An 18,339-nucleotide genomic window follows, 5' to 3' on the forward strand; every position below is an offset into this window, starting at 1 on the left:
TTTTTTGCGAGCAAAGTAATTCTGCTCAGATTTCCCTCACCACGCGACGTTCTACCTTAAAATTTATAAATTAATGTAAAATAAATATATAACAATCGTCCAAAGTTAGTGGACATTTAAGTACATTTTGCTAAACATAATGCGCTAGGAACTAAAACTGCACACAATTATCACATCTCTAGCAGCCTACTTTTATAAATATAACACATATCACAATAAAATTGTACTAGCATTGATGAATTTATTACTAAGTCTGATGATCATTATTAATTGGACATTAATTGAAACCAAATAAAAGGTGCAGCCTCTATTTTTTAACAACATTCAATGTTGTCTCTCCATAGATATTTTCCCAGAAACTCATATTTTCTGCACTTGGGTTTTTGTAGTATTCAAGTTTATTTCCTATGACAATGTAATTCCGTTCAGATTCTGAAAATGGCTTCCATTCTTGATTCGGTTTTCTGAAAATAAAACAGTAAAAATGTTATCATGAGGTTTTAAATACAGTTTTATGAATATGTATAAAAAGTTTACTACTTACCCTGTGCTTGCAAAGTTCACCCATAGTTGTACAAATTGTTTGATAATGTTTTTAGAATCATCTGTCAGGGGTATGTCTAGACAGGTAACGTTAAAGAGATAGGGTAATTCATCCGCGTGACAAACGCCTTTAACTGAATCCATTTTGTAACTCTTTTTTGAATAATTTCGTTCAGTTTCTGCAACAAACTTATACACGTACACAGGCTCTGTAACGTATTGACTGTGGTACCGAGCATATCTTATAATATTGTAAACAAACGGTCTATCTGTTTCTAGGTCCGAAATTTCCTGGTAACTTTCTGCAGTAATATCCTTATCTTTGAAGTAGTATTTCCGAATCTTCTCGTCAGCTTCCTGAATACTTTCTGTTGACCATTTCAACTTCAATTCTCGCGGCACAACAAATCCAGGCATTGCATATAACGCATGTATATAAGGTAGCTTTCTAGCGATTTCCATTCCCTCACCGGACGCGTATCCTACTATCAGAGGAACATTTGCTATCTTACCGTTTTTAACTAAGTCAGTGGGTAAGTCTGTTAGAAATCTACCATCATTTGGTCCAACTTTCTCGACGACTGGACCAAATAAGATACTATCAGCTAAGTCATTGTGTTCTATATTTAAGGGTGGCAGCTGTTTATTGACTAGTGATGAAACCGGTTGACTCCTTAAAAATGTTAGAAGTTCTGCCGGATCATCGGTATCTTTTCCAAGTAATTTTCCTAGTTGAAACGCTCGTTGTCTTGCGTATATATTGTAACACCATTCATTTAAGCATACACCACTCTGGCAAATAGCTTTATTGAATAAGCCATCACTTATTTTAGAAATCAAGTGACATGACACCGAACCCGATCCAGCGCTGCAGCCGAATATGGTGACATTGTTTGGATCTCCGCCGAAAGCTCTGATGTTATTTTTAATCCATTTAAGTGCTAGCACTTGGTCTTTCATACCAGCGTTGCCGGGAACATCTTCCGTATCCAAACATAAAAAGCCTAAAACTTCTAGTCTGTAGTTAATTGTAACTAATACGACATCATGCGCCATAAAGAATTCTGGTCCGTAAAAATCGGAGTTACCGGAGCCTGTGTAAAAACCGCCTCCATGGATCCACACCATTACAGGTAGGGGTTTGTTCGGTGTCAATGTTTTAGTATAGACGTTAAGATAGAGGCAGTCTTCACTGCCATCTTCCATGCAGTTCATACGTTCGTTGAACTGAGGACAGACTGGACCGTGCTGCGTTGCGTCTTTTACACCTTCCCATGGTTCTGGAGGTTCAGGTGCCTGCAACAAAACAGTTATTCTAGTATACGAGTAGAGAATATCCTTACAGCCTTACCTCTACAATAATGTTTATGTTTAAATCGATGTAAGTTACAAGGTTAACGTGTAACAATTAAGCGCTAGTCTATTTTAATCTTATCAAACATGTAAGTGTGTCAAAGCGTTGCGTAGGGATTACACAGTTACACACAATGAGAGGAAAATTCTGAGTAGTAGGTATGTACATTTTCTTACGATGAAAATAAAATGATGACATAATAACAACTCCTATACAAGAGAATGTGACAAATGTTATTACTTTAGATACGCCACTGAGTAGTAGGTAAATATGATTTTCATTAGACATTGCGAATACGACTATAGGCACGACCATAGTCTCGTTGTGAATACTAATGAGAATGCTTTGGTATGCTTTCGTTTGAAATATAAAAACGTTACAATCTCTATAGGTAAGTATGTGTTTCATGGAGGTACCTATTACTCACCTTGAATCTTAATTCTCCAAGCGGCGGTTTGGCGTATGGTATGCCTTTAAAAGCAATGTAATTTTCTATACCGCTACAGGCAGCGCCTCTCAATTCGCCGTACTCTGTCTTCACAAGAGCCATATTTTCACAACTGACCCTGCAAATGGTAGTTTAGGTAAGTAACTATGTAATGGAACACACATTTAATTATGAAGGAGATATCGTCTAAAGCTATACATTATTACTATAGCGTGAGAATTTCCTCTTTAGCACGTGAAGTTGATAGTTGATCAGGTGCCAGCAGTAACAATGTACTTCTATCTACGTGCATGCATTGTTCTAACCTTGGGTCGTTATGTGACTTGATTCACAATTAGCGCATAGATAGGGTGTAAGTAAGTAGTAATGCATGACTTATAAAATGTTACTGGGGTAGAGATAATGTTTCTTTACTTTTAATTAGAGGTAAATCTGTCGGTATTACCTAGTTGGCATAACCTTTACTCATGCTAGTAAAGTAATTATTTTTCAAAGAGAATATTGTGTATAACTAATTAAAATGCTTCAGTTTAATGTGTGTCCGCAAGAATGCCGTCATCGTTTAATCTTCATTATCTGCACTCCTTGCCATCTTTCGCTTTCTGCGAAGGGGTTTGTTGCTATATTTAGATACACAAAGAAAACTGGCGCGTAGTTTCTGTCTCTCAAGAACTTATAATGTACTTTTTTCTATTCCCAGTTGAGCTGTTTTAGACTAGACACACTGATTAAAACTACAAAACATTAACAAAGTTAGTAGGAAGCGAAAAAAAAGTTGCGTCTTAGGGCTCTTTCAATTTAGCCGTATCGTGTCGGACCGCAGCAGTGCCGAAACGGTGCGTTTGTCGTACGGTGCACGGACGGTCATTTGTTTTCATACAAATCGCACGGTGCGGCAACAGTGCGGTGTCGGTACCGAGAACGCACGACGACAGGACGGCAACGTCGCAAGCTCCACGCGTTCATTTCGCTGTTGAATAGTGCGGTGACTAAACGTGACAGCTAATTTCATAGAATTTTCATGTTTATTATTTGCTTAAAATGGATGATATAGACGTGGAAGAATTTATAAATGAAATTGAATTATTGAGTAATTCATAGAAACATTCTCTTGACATTCTTAAGTAATTAAAAAATTTGCTTGGGTCTTGTTTTAACCTAGGATAAAGAATATGGAAATCACCAAAATTACATGTTAATGAAAACATCGGTAGTGTTCTTTTACGGGTGCGGCGTTTTTGTTTCTGTTTGATATTTTTTAACAGGAGCACTAACAGTAATGTTTCTTCGTCAGAGTCCATGGCTACACTGCTGTCACATGAATTTAAAACAACACTAACATACAAACGCACGGCAGTCAGATACGCTTTCAATTTAGGCGTTTGGTGTCGGACGGCTAACGTACCGCAGCGGTACGGCAGCGGGCTATAACCAGCGGCACGGTTAACGTGCGGCAGCCGTACGACACGAAACGTCTAAATTGAAAGAGCCCTTATAGATACGGTAAAGTGCATGGCTGGACATTGATCTTGGCCTTTCTGAGACCACACGTGCGTAGAAATTATTTTTGGAACTGTCAAGATTTGCAAGAGAAGTGGGGCAGCGGAGTAGAGCTGTGATTGGTCACTAAGAGAGGCGCAGCGTGCCGTTGGCCTGTCATTCGCGCGCTTTCTATTCTGTTGTCTAGTGATTGGTCATTAAGATCGCGCATACCACAGCCCAACATCCGTGGCGCTTACTTGTATGACGTGATAGCGTAGCATGGTGATTGGTTCGTCGAGTTAGACGCGAGATGGCTGCCATGCGCCTTTCAGCCTTCACATGATTCAGATGCTAAGTTCTGTTAGAAAAAAAATATTTCTCTTGGCGAAACGACATTAAGAAATGCCTCGAAAAACTTTACGCAGTCAAGCTAGAAGTATGATTTACAGCGTACACCAGCATATGCTAAAAGAAGCCAATGAAGGAGTGAAAAATGTTAATCAGGTAGGTACCTACTAATTTATAACCTATTTCATATTATTAATATTAACCACATGGGAAGAAAAAATATTGTTATTGTTGGATTTTTATCACGATTCGGTCACAATCAGTGTGCGCGAGTAGGTACGCGTCGAATAACTAAAAGTTGCGCAATGCATGTCTCTTCGAGGATGAGGGTGTCGGACGGACTTGACAGCTGCTTGCGTTGCTTAGCAACGCTTTGACTTGAGTGAAGTTGAACCGTATTTATTCGAAAAGCATTTAACGTTACGAATACCGTGACATTAAATATTTATTTATTTATTTAACTTATACAACACGATAAGCTTGAGTAAAAAAAGTGCTATTTATATTAAAACACGACGTTTCACGATAATAAATGTCTTCCATGTGACTATTTGTTGTGGACTTTGTCACCATGCAGCCATGTCAAGAGCGGCAAAATGGCGATCGTTCAAAAAGCTGTTGTCAGCCTACTATTATCATTCTGTGCTGTTTTTAAATGATTTTATATTTAATATTTTAGATTTGTATTGTAGATGAATCATTTGATGAAACCGTCTGTATTTTTTTTAAATGAATCTCAGATAGTTAAACCATGGATTTAAGATGATTAATTTATTCATCAAAAAATAATAAAATAAAATGTGAAAACCGTACGTAGGGTCACGACCTTCCCCTACATTACACACTTAGTAATCATAATGTTTAGATGGTACTACAATGAATGATGGATTAAACCATAAATGAACATTTATTACAGACTCCTTTTATTATTTTTAGGTACAAAAAAGGACGGCAGATGCTACTGGAATATCTGTAAATACAGTTAAAAGAGTTTTGAGAGAGGCCAACAAATCTGATTCTTCTGGAAGTTTGCGGACTCCAGGCAAGAAAAGACCTAGAAAGAAACCAGTGACAGATATGGATAACTTCGACTTGGGCGTTGTTAAAAGATGCATTCATAATTTTCATACGTCAAATGAGGGCTTTCCAACTATAAGGAAATTGCAAATGAAATTGCGCTCTGAAATAAATTTCCAAGGCTCTACCAAAAGCCTCAGCCGAATCATAAAGAAACAGGGGTTTCGTAGCAAAAGAACGGCAGACAAGCAACGAGTGCTGATTGAAAAAATGGATATTAGGTTTCAACGTTTGGAATATCTAGAGAAAATGACCTTATTTCGCCAACAAGGCAGACCTATTATATATACGTATGAAACTTATGTTCATGTAAATCAATCAAACTCCAAGTCAAGGCCTGAAGGGTCCCATTCTAAGAAACCCACGCCGCATATTCTAGGAGTGGGCATACTACACGCTGGGTCAGATCTTGGTTTCGTTCCAAACAGCTTGCTTATGTTCGAGTCTAAGCCGAAAATCTCGAAGACAGGACAATATGACATAAATTTTTCTACCTACGAGAAGTGGCTTCGAACGCAATTGATACCTAACCTTCCTCCGAATTCTGTGGTAGTGGTTGGTAACGGCTCTTATCTCAACAAACCCCTTGAGCCGGCACCAACTCCTTACGCAAAGCTGTCTATAATGCAAGCTTGGCTAAGCGAAAAAAATATACCCTACAAAAAAGATATGCTGAAACCACAATTGTACAATTTAATAAAGTTGCACAAAGAAAAAGACAAGATATTTTACATTGATAAGTTGTTTTCCGACCAGGGTCATCTCGTGTTACGTCTACCACTGTACCACCCTGACTTGAACCCAATTGATATGGTGTGGGCGGTTATTAAAGCTTATGTTAGCAGAGACGACACGGAGGCCAATAAAATATATGAACTGATACAGGAAAAGGTAGCAGACATGGGTCTTAAGTACGATTGGAAAACGTTGGGAGATAAGGTTAAGGAAATAGAAGATAATTATAAGACTAGTGACGTGATTATAGACGAAATGATTGAAAAGATTGATATTAGTGGTAATATATCAGATAGCGGCTCAGACACAGATTGCTCAAGTGATTCATCAGAGGATGAAAACGATTCTGAATCAAACAATAAAGACTTTATCTATTTTGAAGTTCCTAACGTGAAATCCGAAGAAGAGGCTACTGACCCACTGGGGGGAATCAAACAAGAAAAGTATGTCTAGATGTCAAACTAGAGATTTTTTTAAATTAACAATATAGGTGTGTTGCAGTATTAAATTAAATATTATATTAAAATAAAACATAAGTAGTTGTGTATCTTTTTCCTATAACACCAAATTTGTTTTTTACTTTAGCTGAAATTATTTCGCAGATAGTATCCATGAAAAGATTACTTAACACGTATGAAAATAATAGGTCTAACATTAGAGTTATGACTTCTAATATACTTATTCTATAACAAATGCCCAGATGTTCGAAGTTGTAACTATATAGTGATGAATTAGCAAAATAATAATAATTTCCTAATTAAAATAATGGTATGATAACAAGGTTTCTACGATACATCCAGACGCGATAATATTTTACTATCAGACTAGATAGGGGATACTCGAGCGCTTGAGTTAACACTACGTTATCTACATCTTGATGGCCAAAGGAAGCTTAAACGTCGAAATCTTATGCGATAAAAGTAAGGGCTGGAAAAGTCCATCACTTCACATAAATGGAACATAACGGGATGGGAGACTAAATATTATCATTCAAGCCTAAACTATCTAAGCTCGTAAGCTTTTAAAACCAGCGCAATATAACTGACTCGGCGGTCTAGTTTTTATGATGAGAGCATAGTTTAATCTGGGAATTTACATCCAAATCTGTTTCCGTATCTCCATGCATGTAGTTAGTTCAACTTTACAAATAAATACATTGTCATATCATGGTGATTTAGTCAATTACAATGATGATTCATGGTAACGTATGATTTAAAAGAATAATAATAAAAAGTAATATGTTTATTGACCCACTGAAGCTACTCAGTGGTTGCAGAAAGCAGAAAATTAGGAAAGCTTTGGACCTCAATTACTGATGATGATGAAATTATAATATTGTTAGCAATAGAATACCTTCTTAAGTATATGAGAATAAGTTACAATTTCTCTACTATCTTCACGAACAAATTCACACCCAGTAGTACGTTATCAAGTTGTAAAAAATCTGGTAAAATATTATGACGTTTGTTGTGTTTACATATTTAATTGTCAAATGTTAAGAAAAAAATACCAAAAATTTAACATTGAACTTTTTTGATAAGACAATAATCCCTTTTCACAGGTTTTCATAAAGAGATCTATCTCGAATTCAAATATGATACTCAGGAGGATACAGCTAGGCAGAAAAAAAACTGCACGTCTATCATCAGTTTGTGTAGAAAAAACTTATTGATTGGCAAGACGGTAAAATGCAATTTTGTTAAAATAACGTAAACGTTCGTAAGTAAACAACAAGTACCGATCAGAGCACCACTCAAACAAATACTAAGACTAGAAATACTTACATTTTGACTGTGTCATTTTTCTTTTCCCGCGGCGTACAGAAATAACAACATACAGATCGCCAATGCATCTTTTATTTTGTAAGTAAACAGTGTAATCGTCTATAAAACTGAACTTTCTCAAGTAGCAATATTTACTATAAACAGGGCACGTCTGCGTCTGTCTACCGTTTAAAACACTATCCATGATTACGTCAGAATCTTATCAGTAAAACTAATAAATATTATCTACACTGTTCAAATATGAAATCATTATTAAGCATGACAGCGTAATCTGGCAATAGTGTTTTATCGTTTAATACTATTATAATTGTTATGAATCTAGCACATACTCGTGATTTCGCGCTACCTGACTTCCTACTGCTTGCTGGAAAATTTCAACGATGTTAAAAGTAACTTCATAATTTCTATGATAATTATGTTTCAGGGATGCATTTAGCTATTCAAAGTATACTTTGTCGCGACAAAGAAATTAACTAGAAATACTTACATTTTGACTGTGTCATTTTTCTTTTCCCGCGGCGTACAGAAATAACAACATACAGATCGCCAATGCATCTTTTATTTTGTAAGTAAACAGTGTAATCGTCTATAAAACTGAACTTTCTCAAGTAGCAATATTTACTATAAACAGGGCACGTCTGCGTCTGTCTACCGTTTAAAACACTATCCATGATTACGTCAGAATCTTATCAGTAAAACTAATAAATATTATCTACACTGTTCAAATATGAAATCATTATTAAGCATGACAGCGTAATCTGGCAATAGTGTTTTATCGTTTAATACTATTATAATTGTTATGAATCTAGCACATACTCGTGATTTCGCGCTACCTGACTTCCTACTGCTTGCTGGAAAATTTCAACGATGTTAAAAGTAACTTCATAATTTCTATGATAATTATGTTTCAGGGATGCATTTAGCTATTCAAAGTATACTTTGTCGCGACAAAGAAATTAACTCGAAAAGATTCCTAGCGATTTCCAAGAATTTTCGGACACAAAGTAACGGATTTCCAAAAAGTAATACAAATATTCATTTACCTAGGAAATTACTTGTGATGGTTAGATACTCAGTAATACACAAACTACTTTAAATGTTTATATAAGTATAGATAATTAAAACAATACTGTTTAAAGTAGAGATTAAGATATCTCTTACACTTTATTACTGCGTTAGATTTATAGCTAAGTACATAAAGAGAATTTTTAATATCTTACAGTATAATGGAAACATTTAATATGCAGTTTCTCTCGACTACGACCCGACTCGATCAGGTTTGTAGAAATAATTATGGGAATTATTTTATTGTTTTCGCACTATTATTGTAGAAACCATCGCAATATTTGTTCTTAAATAACGTTTATGGACACTTGCGTAAACAAACACCTAGAGCTACTCATAATATATACCTAATATAATGTTGATAGATACCTAAAGTACGACCTAAATGAAACTTCGTAGGCAGCCATTTACGTATTCAGTTAAATCCAATTTATTTAGAAGATATCTTGGCACTACTTCAGAATATTAGAAAGATATTATTGTAATCTATCTTCCAGTAAATGCAGGCTGGTCCATTATCTCGCGATATTAAATCTAGACTAGGTCAAAAAGTAAATCGTCTACATTATTCTCTTTACTTTTTGTCATCATTTTTCATAGTATTAAAGCACTAAAAACTAAATATTACATAGACATTTATAAAGTTATACGAATATATTGGTAATAGACTTCTTTATAACGATATTACGATTGTCACCCTGCCGAAATATAAGACTTTTACATTAAAAACGTTTTTATTTAAATCAATTCAGTGTAATTTATGATTCACTGTATTAATAAACAGCCTAAATATGCAAATAAGTAAATGGAAAATTTATTAAAAGAAAATTCATGAAATGAAATGGAAACTCACTTAATATAATAATGCTATGAATACTTCTACATATTTTTCACTTTTTTTTGGGATTGTTTACGATAAAGTAAGATGGAATTGTGACAAACTTTTTATGTATGCCTATGTGAATTAGTCTAACTGATCCTAAAATCATAACAAGTTTTGAATACTCGCAGTAGTCTAGTACAATGTTGGTAGGGTTTTCTCACCATTTTCGTGCTCAGCGTCAATAAATTTCACTTCCCAGTACGTTGTAAGTTTGACATAAATCGTGTGCATTAAGGTTTACACACATATTACACAGTAGTTTGTACAACGTTTTAAACTACAAGAAAATGTGTTAAGACGTGTTGGTTTTTAAGCTTGAGCTTTAGAAAAATGCCATTCAAAAAATATGTTAGCTTAAAGCAAATGTGTCACTTTGTAAGCTTTTTATAAAGCAGTAATCGCTGTTGAATTGTCTGCAATAGTAAGACACTTACTCGCTAGTTAATTATTGGGTATAAGTACCTAAATACTCTAAAGTATCTTTAAAACTAAAATATACTGACAAATTTTAATGCTGAAGGACAAAAAACGCAAACGACTAGTGTTCTTTTTTGTTACCCGCATTTGTTGTGTAAGGTCACACTTGAATATGTTTTAATTTAATTCTACGTTCGTAGCACGATCTTAATAAAACTGAAAAGACGAGTATCACATGTTGTTAAACTGAGGATTTACTAGTAACAGTTTGTTTCAATTAGATTCACTGCCAAATTGTTTAAATTACAAATTCCGTTTTATGTATTCAGCATAGTCCCGCAGATTAATGTTAACATACAAAATAAATAGCTCGGAACTAATCTACTATAAATAAATAATAATATCTATTTAAAAATTCATTTATTCATCCCTCGAGACGAATTGGCGATAAAGCCATAATCTCTGTAATGTAAAGGCAAGCTTTGTTTTGTTCACAGGGTTAACCCATAAACTTCCTTATCCTTTTGATATGAAGCGCTTAAATATATAGCTTCCGGATTTGCATAGTTTACGAGGTATGTGCATTTCCTCGAATATCAAGATTGATTGGAATATACTGACTATTGGTGTGGAAAATATTCAATCTTCCGCTGAAGTAAACATCTCTTTAGAACTTGCGCGAAAATAAATAATATTGGAATCAATTTGTTTGGATGGAAAATTTAGGAATCGAGCAAAGAATTTATAAAAATATAGTTAAATTTTTGAGAATGTGTTAAGTCCACAGCAGCACAGTAAACTATTTTGACTATATTACTAGTTGATGTGTAAATATTTGTAATTAATTGATGTTTGTAAAAGCCTAAACAACTTCCATGAAAAACTGTTTTATAAATGCTTTGATTTATTAACTAAAGGAAGTAACAAGCACGTTACAATAGTGTTCGCCGTGTTCGGAATAAACTCTTTTCGTTATGTAAGGTGTGCTCTGTCGGCATTTCCCAGCTTGTGTCAGCTTTATAGATAAGGTTAGATTATGATTGTGTTATGTTGACATGACCCCTCGAGGTGCCGAGTTGCCGACTCCGCACACCTACGAGTTTATCCGGGACGTAAAATACACTTTGAAAAACAATGTCGCAAATAAAAAGGACAACGGAGTTTGTTATACTTGTATTTTATTTTATAGGTGTTTATTGTATGACTTAGCAAGTATAGATATTTAGTTCTATGTTAAACTCTTGGGTCGAACGAAATGATTTTAGAAGCAAAGAAAATTGGATATTATCTGAAAGTCTTATGCCCGGATTTTGATCCCCCGATCTATTCAAACTGTGCGTTTGTATCAGCTTAAACGCTATTAAATAGATAAACTACCGTGAAATGTACCTTCGAAACCGGGGGTTAGTGTCGATATGGATTTTTATAAACTTACTAGCTGACCCGCGCAACTTCGCTTGCGTCACTTAAGAGAATTAGTCAAAATTTTCCCCGTTTTTGTAACATTTTTCGTTGCTACTCCGCTCCTAATGACTGTAGCGTGATGTTATATAGCCTATAACCTTCCTCGATAACTGGGCTATCCAACACTGAAAGAATTTTTCAAATCGAATCAGTAGTTCCTGAGATTACCGCGTTCAAACAAACAAACAAAAAAACAAACTCTTCAGCTTTATTATATTAGTATAGATAGTATATAGTATATATAGTATAGATTAGTATAGATTAATAGAAATGTTTCTGCCGTTACTACTATGAAACCTATTCTTCAAGGAACTGCACGCATATATTTGTTACTAGCTGACCCGCGCAACTTCGCTTGCGTCACCTAAGAGAATGAGTCAAAATTTTCCCCGTTTTTGTAACATTTTTCGTTGCTACTCCGCTCCTAATGACCGTAGCGTGATGTTATATAGCCTATAGCCTTCCCCGATAAATGGGCTATCTAACACTGAAAGAATTTTTCAAATCGGACCAGTAGTTCCTGAGATTAGCGCGTTCAAACAAACAAACAAACAAACAAACAAACAATCAAACAACAAACAAACAAACTCTTCAGCTTTATTATATTAGTATAGATTTTTCTAAATTTTAATTAACCTCTGTGGTTCCGTTAAATTAGTTGTTGATGAGATGGTAAAAGGGGCGGTTTGCGTTTCGTTTTCCATCCCCCCATTAATTTCTTTAGTTGATTTCTACGGGGCCCATGGGAAGAAAGGGACGGTTATCTTTCTGCAATTCACACGGCTATCGTTCCTCGTTATTGAAATTTAATTTATTTCTCATCATCGTGTAATCATAAGTGATACTGAGTATAAAGTTACCAGTTTATTTCGTACAAGTTATTTGGTTTGTAGATATAGAAATGAAATTGCGGTATTAAAAAAACTTATAATTGTTTAAAGTAAAATGTTTGATCAACAAGAGCTATCTGTATACAAAATGCTTTACAAACATTTGCCTATAGTCTATATCTAAAAAGTTTCTACATTACCATTACCGGAATAGACAGACTACAAAATAATAATATTTATGTTCTGTAGTTATAAAAGCTTTTTTAAAAAACATTACGTTAACTAACCTTTGGATATAATTATTCTTATTTCTTTTTCTATTAAAATCGTTACGTTATTATTGGTTTCTAAAGGTTCTTTATGCGTAGTAACAAATTATTTTCGTGTATATAGATCAGGCATGCAATATTTATTATATTCCTAGAGCCCGCGGAGCCAATCATGTGTCATTATTACAATGTGCCGTGTAATCGGGCGGTTTGTGTTAACAATTAACAGCAATTATGAATTTATCAACGTTAATACCGCTGTCTGTCTAGTGGTATTAACTTTCATCGTACTCACTGAACCTTTCGTTCCTTTTTAACATCCAAAATAATACTCTGTTTTAAAAGAAAACCCTCGCTCGACTGGAAGGCCGCGTTGTTTAGGCGTAATGTTATAATAATAAGAACATTTTCTACAAGATGTGGCTCATTGAAGTCAATCGTGACCCTAATACAGGATTTTTTGTCTTACCCTAATAATTTAGGTCGTTGGTAAAACGATGCCAAGCGGTAACATTCCTGGGAGGCGACCTTTCAAAACCAAAATCATAATGAGAATATACTTACCCTTGTTTCACCATAGCTTTTATAAACACTTCATGTTCCATTTCTTAATTGAATCCCGAAGCGAGATAAGCAACCATTGAATCAAAGGACTTTCAGTTAAATTTATAAATCGGGGGCCCTTGTTTAATTTCCATACTTATGAATAAACAATATCGCAGCAGTAGCAATGCCAAGGACAAAAAGCCACATAAAACATTCAACATCTATCTATGAAGGGTTGTGCTAAATTATTCCGAGATGCTTTCACACGGTTTTAACTAAATAATGCTTTTGAACATAAGTTCCTTTATATTAAAATCGTTGGTGTTAACCCAGTTTTATGAAACAAGGAAGAATGATATCTTTTATTTTATTGAATTGTTAAAGTTGTTCAGAAAGAAGTTTGTGTTGTGATGACCAAAGGTCACTGAATTCAGTTAATATAGCCATTATTACTCTCCGACTGGTTGAACGAAGATGAAGATTAATTACCACGTGGCCATAGTTCTTTCTTACTAATCTGCAGCAAAAAACTCTCTCATATATTTCAGTTCCGACACCAAACTATGAAGTAAAAGGGTCGTTAATATTTCCGCGAACAAAGTTACTGTTGTAATGTAGATAACATTCCTAGAAAAAATAATTGAACAGTGCTACCACTGAGTTCAACATAATGTACCTATATTTAACTGTGGCTTCGTTTAATTATTTTAGTTGTACTCATTTACTGAAGGCCTTGAATCTCTTGAATCTCTTGAAGGCCTAAGAATTGTTTATTAATTGTTTTTAGTCAACTGATATTTCAATGTATTAAGCATTAAATTTCGTTATATTATTATTTTTAACGGTAGATTTTAGCGCATTTGTGGAGAATATAATGATGGATTTAAAATGTAGCCTTTTCTGCGTAATTTACTTTTAATACAAATGAATAACATTTAGGAGGACCTATTGAAAAGTGTAGGAATGTCCGAGTAAATTCCAAAAATATTTAAAGTACAAAGGAACGTAATAATGAAATGGGAGCGTATTGTATTGTGCATTTGTGTCACGCTTTAGAAGCATTCAGATATCTGGCAACTGGGAACAATTTTGCAATATAATTTGGAAATTGTGTTGATTTAGTTAAAAGTTTACCAATCATGGTTGGTTGAACGCGTTGAGCCTTCGGTAGATCGCTGATATTTTAAGGAACATCGGAAATTACGCCACTTCAAAGCGCCCCGTACTGGTAAATCTTGTAAACGGGAAAATTCTGGGAAAACATTGGTCGGTGTACGACCATCATAACCGCACTCGATCCCGAATTCTTTGTTTAGTGGCAGGAACTTGTAAATATCTGATATGGCGTAGTGCGAATAGCGACACAATAAGTAATCTGTTTTCCTTATGGAACACTAATCTCATGCGGAAATGTAAGATGGCTTGTTTTTCAAAGGCCAGAGCAAATGTGACGCTACTTTCAAAAATATCTTCATGCTTATTCAATGTTAGGTATTCGTAAAACCTCAGGTTACAGTTTACACAATGTCAATTGAATTTTGCCTAAAGCGAGCTTGAACTAGGATGCGGGTAGGTAGTTATGGATATGGTTTTGAATTCAAATTAATAAGATCGACTTTTTAAGACGATGAAAGTTCTTAACTACGAGCGCGATCGATTGGAAATATTCAGGTTCTTTGAAAGGTAGGTTAACTATTAAAGGTGTCTTTATGATCATGCAAAACTTAATTCATCTAATATAAAAAAGTAAAAAATAATATGGTGTATAAAGGTAGGTTTATTGTTGTTAGAACAGAAAGAAGAGCAATCATCACACCTAATATCGAACGATAATTCAATTTTCTGAAAGAAATCGGAGACTATCTGGATAATATTCGTACAGATGTGATCGTGTTTCAGTAATCTGATAAAACAAAACCAATTTACATAAAATATTTGTTTGAGATTTCCCAAAACAAAAGTTCAAGTGGGTAATTAGAAAATAAATGAATTCAAATTCAATAGACTCTTGATTTGAATTACTCGTGAAGCGACGATAGGCTTCTGTCCTTAGAATTTATTATCGAGGTACTGTTTACACAGAGAACAGGTTTGCTAAATTTAACCTGTTGTCCTGTTTGCGGCATACCTATAGGCCTTCGAGACCTACATAGTGGCACGCATGCAGTAATATAGCTTTGTCTCAAGCCTCGTGTTTATAGAGTTACCAAGAGCCCGGCTTGATATGACAGGGAACTACGTTGATTTATCAAGCAACTACTACGGCTACTTGTATTAAACACCATCTCGTATGCACATATTATATTGTTGTACGAGTAATAGCAATGAAGGATGCATATGATGTGATGATTTAAAACAGCAATTTTACTAAGGTCATGACTGATTTATCTTGTAATAAAGGAATTAGAAAATAATAGTGGTTATTGGTATGTGTGCTCACTTTACAACGTGTTACATAAAACTCGGGGCTCTACGTTAATCTCAAAAAATTACGTTAATTGAGGCTTTATTGCTTATGTTATCAACGGTATTATTTTATAACCATGTAGCAAACATTGGTATAAAGAAAATTATGAAAATGGTAAACTAGTGTTTTACAATTGACTATGAAAATTTATTTTCCTTCATTCCTATAATTCCCTCCCTTTGCATTCCGTTTGTACAATTATATAACGTAGGTATGTTATTATGCTGTTTAAGTATAATAAATAAAGTTTATCGTATATTCACAGCGGCAGTAGTTAATGGCCTATCATGTTTCTTGTCGTAAACAAGCAATTTTACATTTTAATACATTTCTGTTTCTACCGCTCCCTTTTATTCCTCTTTAACACCAACGTTCGGTCATTTTCCGTTAATGTCTGCTCTTCACGACCGTTTTAACCTTCGAAATGATATCTATCTCATAGGAACGTGACATTGAAAGGCATATATCATTCATGTTTTATTTGCCAATTTTTGTGGCATGCCAGAACTTTGTTACTTTACTGCTTTAAAACTCATCGTTATTAATAAAATGGCATTCGAGGCGTCGAGTTAACAAGCGGTAAATGGACTTCATGCGTTTCTTTTCATAAATAACATTTGTTCTCTGCATCTTTGTTTTCTTACAATTCTTTTATATTTCCTTATTCACGACGATTCTGACAACTCATTTTTCAAAAATTGGGCCAACCGTTATGCCGTTAATACTCGACTAAATTTCGCCATATAAAACATTCGTGTGAAAAGAAATACGAGTTATAATATTTCATTTGAAATTATTTGTTCAGCTGTTCGGTCGAACTTCTTAAAATATTGGCTTAGAAAATGTACTTATTCAGTAACGAATTAGAGAAAGAATCGTTTAGTAAAATATTAGTTTTCGATTATAAATCATGGGTACCTATTACATAAATATCGTTTAACATTTTTATATTAGAAAAATAATATCCATTTCTATTGAGCGTTGGTCGCAAGTGGATTGTTTTTAGTGGTTAGTTTTGTTCAATAAAAAATATTGTTGTTGTACCTAGTGTGGGCTTTAAATTCTAATAAAAAGTTTGGTAAATTGCTATAGAGTTAGCATATAGGTACGTATTATTAAAGAATCCTCTCAAAGACCAGATATTTCTCAATAAAACATTTATTCCATGTATTAATGTACTGAAAAAAAGTTAGCACACAGAACTGAGGTTGATTTTAATTCCTAATAGTCTAGTCTAGACTACAACTCGCCCTATTTATTTATCGTAGCCTACGTAGCCTATATACTTATTATTAAATCAGCTTCAATAACCTATATTATGTATTTCGAGAGTAATTTAGTGACTTACCAAACTTTATTTATATGAACACTAGCGGCCCTCCTGGTATCACTCGGGCTTCACTGGGTTAACCTCAATAAATAATACACTAAACCTTCCTCGGGAATCGCTCTATCTAAAGTAAAAAACTGAATGAAAATCGGTTCAGCAGACTTTGAGTTTATCGCGAACAGACATTCACCCGATGCAGCGGGCGAATTTGTATTATAATACTTATGTAGAGAAGATATTTTTGCTTTAAGAAAAAAACTATTAAATTTAATTTTAATACAATAGGTACTAAAACGAATGAAGTGACTGATGCGTGTAACTGAAAACTTCGACTATTCATGAACACAATAAACGATGTAGGAACGTTAATTTAACGTTTTATTTATATTGCGTTATCTGATAATCAGTTTAATTGTGCATAATTAGAAGAGCTAACGAACAAACAATGGTATCTATTTTTATGCCGAAATTTTAATCTATACTAATATAATAAAGCTGAAGAGTTTGTTTGTTTGATTGTTTGTTTGTTTGTTTGAACGCGCTAATCTCAGGACCTACTGGTCCGATTTAAAAAAAATATTTCAGTGTTAGATAGTCCATTTACCGAGGAAGGCTATAGGCTATATATCATCACGCTACGGCCATTAGGAGCGGAGTAGTAACGAAAAATGTTACAAAAACGGGGGAAATTATGACCCATTCTCTCTTATGTGACGCAAGCGAAGTTGCACGGGTCAGCTAGTGATGAATAAAACAAATTTTTTGTATGGATGACGTTATTTTTCCTTTTGATAGTAAATATATAAGTATCAGTAAATATATAGGTAGTATATCTATACTTATATAATATTATAAAGCTGAAGAGTTTGTTTGTTTGTTTGTTTGTTTGTTTGAACGCGCTAATCTCAGGAACTACGGGTCCGATTCGAAAAATTCTTTCAGTGTTAGATAGCCCATTTATCGAGGAAGGTTATAGGCTATATATCATCACGCTACGACCAATAGGAGCAGAACAGCAGTAAGAAATGTTACAAAAACGGGGAAAATTTTGACCCATTCTCTCTTATGTGACGCAAGCGAAGTTGCGCGGGTCGGCTAGTTTTCTATAAAAAGGAAAAATAACGTCATCCGAACAATTTAAGTCATCATTGGATGACTAAAGTATATTTCTCGTCTATTTAGGGTTCCTTAAACAAAGGGTAAAAACGGGACCTTCCTCAGACTTCGCTGCTTGTTTGTCGCCAGGCTTTATTTCGTAAACCATGATAGTAAGATTGTTACAATTTCTACAAATGAT

The 18,339-nt window shown here is 34.4% G+C and overlaps 2 protein-coding genes across 9 annotated transcripts; one reads left to right on the plus strand and one right to left on the minus strand.

The window, feature by feature from the left end:
• Position 1: 1 nt before the first annotated feature.
• LOC142975747 (juvenile hormone esterase-like) lies at positions 2-17,313 on the minus strand. 8 transcript variants are annotated; one of them, XM_076118786.1, is made up of 5 exons: positions 7,341-7,471; positions 2,791-2,947; positions 2,325-2,463; positions 545-1,839; positions 2-464 (listed from the first exon to the last, which is right to left on the minus strand). In XM_076118786.1, the coding sequence occupies exons 2-5, from the start codon at positions 2,799-2,801 to the stop codon at positions 308-310; spliced, it is 1,602 nt and encodes a 533-aa protein (XP_075974901.1). In that variant the 5' UTR covers positions 2,802-2,947; positions 7,341-7,471; the 3' UTR covers positions 2-307. The 8 variants fall into 8 exon arrangements, with proteins under 8 accessions (XP_075974901.1, XP_075974905.1, XP_075974908.1 ...); XM_076118790.1 differs by lacking the exon at positions 7,341-7,471 and adding an exon at positions 4,344-4,549; XM_076118793.1 differs by lacking the exons at positions 2,791-2,947; positions 7,341-7,471 and adding an exon at positions 17,061-17,313.
• On the plus strand, positions 4,110-6,523 carry LOC142975748 (uncharacterized). Its single transcript, XM_076118795.1, has 2 exons — positions 4,110-4,331; positions 5,112-6,523. Exons 1-2 carry the CDS (start codon positions 4,230-4,232, stop codon positions 6,438-6,440), a joined length of 1,431 nt encoding a protein of 476 aa, XP_075974910.1. The 5' UTR covers positions 4,110-4,229; the 3' UTR covers positions 6,441-6,523.
• Positions 17,314-18,339: the final 1,026 nt, after the last annotated feature.

The sequence above is a fragment of the Anticarsia gemmatalis genome, chromosome 9 (genome assembly GCF_050436995.1).
Source record: "Anticarsia gemmatalis isolate Benzon Research Colony breed Stoneville strain chromosome 9, ilAntGemm2 primary, whole genome shotgun sequence".
In the NCBI taxonomy this organism is placed as follows: domain Eukaryota; kingdom Metazoa; phylum Arthropoda; class Insecta; order Lepidoptera; family Erebidae; genus Anticarsia; species Anticarsia gemmatalis.